Below are 5,246 nucleotides of genomic sequence, written 5' to 3'. Positions count from 1 at the left end.
AAATGATTTTTTTTTTTTTTTGAGAAGGAAAATTGCAATTATATTAACTGCTTAAATCATTGTCTGCAGATACAAAAAGTAAGATGGGTTTGGACAACCCTCCACCCAAACTTGCAAATTTTCATCTATAACTAAAGCTAACTTAGCCAATTGGTGGGCTGGCTTATTGCATATTCTATTAATATAAGAGAATTTAAAAGAAGCAAAACTAGAGGCTAGAACCTTAGCATTCCAGAATCTCGCGCCCATCTCAGTAGCAGGGAAGTCCTGTGCAGCAAATCGTCGAACATTCATGAGGCAATTAGACTCGATCTCTACTCCAGCAAAGGACAAATCTTGGGCAATCTAAATTGCAAACAAAGCAGCTTCCATCTCATCCTCCTCTGGTGACAATAGGCCTGACAATCTTCTAACAGCAGTTGCCATCACATCACCTGTATTGTTTCTCACTATGGAGCCAAGACCATAACAGTTGCTTTCCTCCGACAATGTTACATTAGTGTTAATTTTAATTATGTCTGCAGCGGGAGGATGCCATCGTTGGCTCTGCTGATTGACAAAAAACCAACACAGAGGCCACATTTAGATCTTGGTATTCTCCAACAATTCCACTTGCCATATTGACCATTTGAACTACTGTCAATTTCTTGCTCTGAAAGATCTAGCTATTGCTGCCCTTCCAAATTGCCCAAGCTGTAGTTACAAGAATCTCCAACTACTCACTTTGAAAAAGACTAAACCCAGAACTAAGCCAGTCTCGAAAACATGTTTGACCAGAAGGAGGAAATAATCAAACAGGACTCACCCGCTGATGCGGAGCAACTTGCACTTCAATATTTGGAAGACTTGGACAGATGCAAATCAAAGAAAAAAAACGCACGGCCGTGCCACTCCTAGCATGCCCGTGCGAGACTCTAGCAGTTGAGAACACGCCCAAGGCTCAAAACACGCCCACGCCCGTGCCACAGAGGGTCTGACCGTGCTAGCCTTTGGAAGTCCTAGCACGCCCGTGCTGACGGTTCTAATTACGATTCGACTTGTGGCACGCCCGTGCCATGACAAGCACACCCCGTGCTAGCCTCTGGAAGTCCTAGCACGCCCGTGCCACCCCTAGCACACCTGTGCCGCCGCCCTTATTCGGGCTTTGCCTAGTTATACTCCTTTGTGTTATTTTAGGGTTTTAAATTGCTTAAGCCTAAACCTATAAATAGGTTATTTTGTATCATGAATTCATTCATTCTCTTTCATATCAATAAACTCCTTTGAGAATTTATTTCTCTATTTATTTCATCCGATCATACGTTATTGATCAAAACTTCTGACGGAGTATAATAGTTTATCCCATTCACGTAACCGTTCTGCGTCAGTTGGTATCAGAGCCGAAAGGCAAAGTATCTCCATGGCCGAAAATCATGAAGCACGGCTCACAGCCATAAAGGCAAAATTCGACGAGTTAACTGAACTAATTAGACAGTTGACTCTTGTGATTCAATAGGGCAACCATCAACATGCAGCTGCAATAGCAGGACCGAATCAGCAGCAACCAGACTTTACAAGACGCCAAAATCATTATGATGGAGGCCGAGATTACCGAGGCAATGGTGACAACTTTCATGAAGGATACAAGATAAAGGTAGATCTTCAACCTTTCTCAGGATCGTTAGATATTGAAAGCACCCTTGATTGGCTAGCGGAGGTTGAACGATTCTTTGAGGTCATGAACGTTGAGGATGAACGCAAGGTTTCCATCATAGCCTATAAATTAAAAGGAGGTATAGCAGCATGGTGGCATTCCGTTCAAAACGAAAGCCATCGTCGAAGGATTGAACCTTTACGGGATTGGATTTTAATGAAATAGATGATTGAGCAACGTTTCCTCCCCAGTGATCACTCTCAAATTCTGTACAACAGGTACCATTATTGTTTTCAGGGAAATCAAAAAGTTGATGACTATATGGAAGAGTTTTTGAGACTACAGGCTCGTTGTGACAATTGTGAAACCGAATCCTAGCAAGTAGCTTATTACCAGAGGGGATTGAACCATGATATCATGTGTATGATGGGTGTAGCTGCGATTTTCACATTGGCAGATGAAATTGAGATGGCCAAACATGCGGAGGATCGAATTAATTGGCAGCCTAGACAACCGTCTAGTTGTACCTAGAATTTCAAACAACCATACTCATCTGGAAATCAACCATTTAACAGAAATCCTGGAGTACAGAATTCAAGAGTAGCAGCCCCTGTCAATAACTGGAATTCACAACCGCCCTTAACCGAGGAAAAGAAAGACTCCCGAGATAAGGCTCCTATAGTAGATAGAAACAACAAACTTAACCTGTACGAGAAACCAACCGGAGACTATTGTTACCGATGTAGAAAGCAAGGGCATACCTCTAATGTTTGTCCAGAGTGTAGGGGTGCCACTGACGGGCATTGGCAAGTTAATTTAGTCGATGAGGTGACTGAGGTTAAAGAAGTGGAAGACGAAGAAGATGGGTCCTTGGCAGGTTCAGAAGATGGTGAAGTAACATATGTGATTAAAAAAAATTTTTACTCTCCAAAACAAGAAAGTGACACTCAACGGAGAAAAATCTTTCAAGCTAAATGTAGAATCGATGAAGAATTGTGTCCGCTTATCATTGACGATTGCAGTTGTGAGAATTTGATAGCAAAGCAGCTGGTTGAAAAGCTCAGTTTATCGACTGAACCACACCCTTCACCATACAAGGTAGCGTGGATTAAAGAGGGTCTAACAATTGAAGTAAACTGGGTTTGCAAGGTTCCCATCTCAATGGGAAAATCATACTCAGACTGTGTCAGTTGTGATGTTGTGGACATGGATGCCTGCGGAGTACTATTGGGACGTCCATGGCAGTTTGATGTGGATGTATTGCACAAGGGAAGAGAGAATTCATACTTGTTTTCTTGGAAGAATAAGAATATCATTGTCTTACCTTCTGGATCTTCTTCCAAAGCTTCTAAAGTGGAGGAGAAATCCATGGTAACTGTTTCTTCCAATGTACATGATTTATCAGGTGCAATTGAGAAGTCTGGAGGTGCATTAGCATTATTGATCAAACCCGAGGCAGACCTTAATAAAGAGGCACTAATACCACCACCAATCAAAGAGTTGCTTGATAAATTTCATGTTGTCACAGAAGAACCCTCGACACTCCCACCTTTGCGTGACATTCAACATCAAATAGATTTCATCCCTGGATCGAAGATACCAAACTTGCCCCACCATAAGATAAATCCAAAGGAAAGTCAGATCCTTCAAGAACAAGTGAAAGAATTATTGAAAAAGGGTCATATCCGGGAGAGTATTAGTCCTTGTGGGGTTCCTGCTTTATTAGTACCAAAAAAGGATGGGACTTCGAGGATGTGTGTGGATAGTCGAGCAGTAAACAAAATCACATTGCAGTATCGATTTTCTATTCCTTGTCTGGAGGATATACTGGACCAGCTGTCAGGATCTATAGTATTCTCCAAAATAGATCTTCGCAGCGGGTATCATCAAATCAAAATCAAGGAGGGAGATGAATGCAAGACTACATTCATGACCAAGGAAGGGTTATATGAGTGGTTGGTTATGCCATTTGGATTGACTAATGCACCAAGCACATTCATGCGACTTATGCTCAGGTTTTACGCCCTTGCTTATGCAAATTTGTGGTTGTTTATTTTGATGATATTCTGATTTTTAGTCCCAACAAGGAAGAACACATTCAACACCTTCGAGGGGTGTTGGAAGCTTTGCAGAAAAATGAATTATATATCAATCTCAAGAAGTGTAGCTTTATGATGGAGCGGATTCTATTTCTTGGGTATGTTGTTAGCTCGGAAGGAATTCATGTTGATGATAGAAACATTGAGGCCATTCGAAATCGACCTATTCCTAAGAACATCACTGACGTTCGCAGCTTTCATGGACTTGCCACTTTCTATAGGCGGTTTATCAAGAACTTTAGTAGCATCGTAGCTCCCATTACAGATTTTTTGAAGAAGGAGAGAGTTCGACAGTTTGTATGGACTGAAGCTACAAATAAGAGCTTCGAAGAAATCAAAGATAAGCTTACTTCTGCCCCTATTCTTCCTCTACCTGACTTTGATAAACTGTTTGAAGTGGATTGTGATGCTTGTGGGGTTGGAATTGGTGGTGTTTTGTCTCAATCTAGAAAGCCTATTGCATTTTTTAGTGAGAAGTTGAATGAAACTAGGCAGAAATGGTCCACTTATGAACAGAAATTGTATGCAGTTTTTCGAGCTTTCAAGACTTGGGAACATTATTTGTTGGGACGTGAGTTCATTGTTTACACTGATGATCAGGCTCTGACTCATTTTCAAACTCAAAAGAAAGTGAGCAAGATGCATGCACATTGGAAAACTTATTTTGGTGCTTTCCATTATATCATCAAGCACAAGTTAGGTACATGCAACACAGTAGCAGATGCTTTAATCAGAAGAGCAACTCTATTGATCACAATCAAGCAAGAGATTATTGAGTTCGACTTTCTTAAAGATCTCTATGGCTCGGACGAAGATTTTGTTGACACCTAGACAAAAATTGATGCTAAACAGCCTACCGACGATTTCTTAATTCATGATGGGTACCTATTCAAAGAAAATAGACTATGCATCCCTCGGTCTTCCCTTCGAGAAAAGTTAATCAGAGAAGTCCATGGCGGAGGATTGAGCGGACACTTGGGACAAGATAAAACTATTGCAGGTTTAGAGTCTCGATTCTATTGGCCACGACTGAAGAAGGAAGCAGGAAAGCTATTACAAAGGTGTTCCGTCTGCCAGACACAAAAGGGCCATTCTTAAAACACTAGTCTTTACACTCCTTTGGCTATACCAAAACGACCTTAGGCGGACTTATTTATGGATTTTGTGTTCGGTTTACCTCGAACCCAATGCGGAGCTGACTCTATCTTTGTTGTTGTAGACAGATTCTCCAAGATGGCACACTTTATTCCTTGCAAGCAAACTAATGATGCATCAAACATAGCGAAGTTATTTTTCCAAGAGATTGTGCATTTGCATGGCATTCCCAAAATGATCACATCTGACCGAGACCCGAAGTTTCTAGCTCACTTCTGGATAACTTTGCGGAAGAGGTTCAACACTCAACTTCACTACAACAGCACCGCTCATCCCCAAACTGTGACATTCTACTGAGTCGAGTCGTTGCATAGAGTCGAGTTGAGTCGGGCTGAACCCAAACCCAGTTCAAGCCATTA

The 5,246-nt window shown here is 41.5% G+C and overlaps 1 protein-coding gene across 1 annotated transcript; it reads left to right on the top strand.

Annotated features, from left to right (window-relative positions):
• The first annotated feature begins 1,399 nt into the window (after window positions 1-1,399).
• On the top strand, window positions 1,400-4,563 carry LOC105641831 (uncharacterized). Its single transcript, XM_089717078.1, has 5 exons — window positions 1,400-1,438; window positions 1,496-1,741; window positions 1,859-1,911; window positions 2,209-3,648; window positions 3,711-4,563. The coding sequence occupies exons 1-5, from the start codon at window positions 1,400-1,402 to the stop codon at window positions 4,561-4,563; spliced, it is 2,631 nt and encodes an 876-aa protein (XP_089573204.1).
• Window positions 4,564-5,246: the final 683 nt, after the last annotated feature.

This window comes from Jatropha curcas, unplaced genomic scaffold (assembly GCF_041381405.1).
Source record: "Jatropha curcas cultivar XTBG-Jc1 unplaced genomic scaffold, XTBG_Jcur_1.0 HiC_scaffold_731_pilon, whole genome shotgun sequence".
NCBI classification, from domain to species: domain Eukaryota; kingdom Viridiplantae; phylum Streptophyta; class Magnoliopsida; order Malpighiales; family Euphorbiaceae; genus Jatropha; species Jatropha curcas.
Note: the sequence above shows the minus strand (reverse complement) of the source record. Positions and strands in the feature narration are given on the sequence as shown.

Bases quoted from the DNA above. Each gene is read 5' to 3' on its own strand.
- LOC105641831 (XM_089717078.1), top strand. From the start codon at position 1,400: ATGGCCGAAAATCATGAAGCACGGCTCACAGCCATAAAG. The intron at 1,912-2,208 runs GTACCATTATTG...ACCATTTAACAG, and splicing joins TCTCAAATTCTGTACAACAG to AAATCCTGGAGTACAGAATT. The intron at 3,649-3,710 runs GTTTTACGCCCT...TCTGATTTTTAG, and splicing joins TTCATGCGACTTATGCTCAG to TCCCAACAAGGAAGAACACA.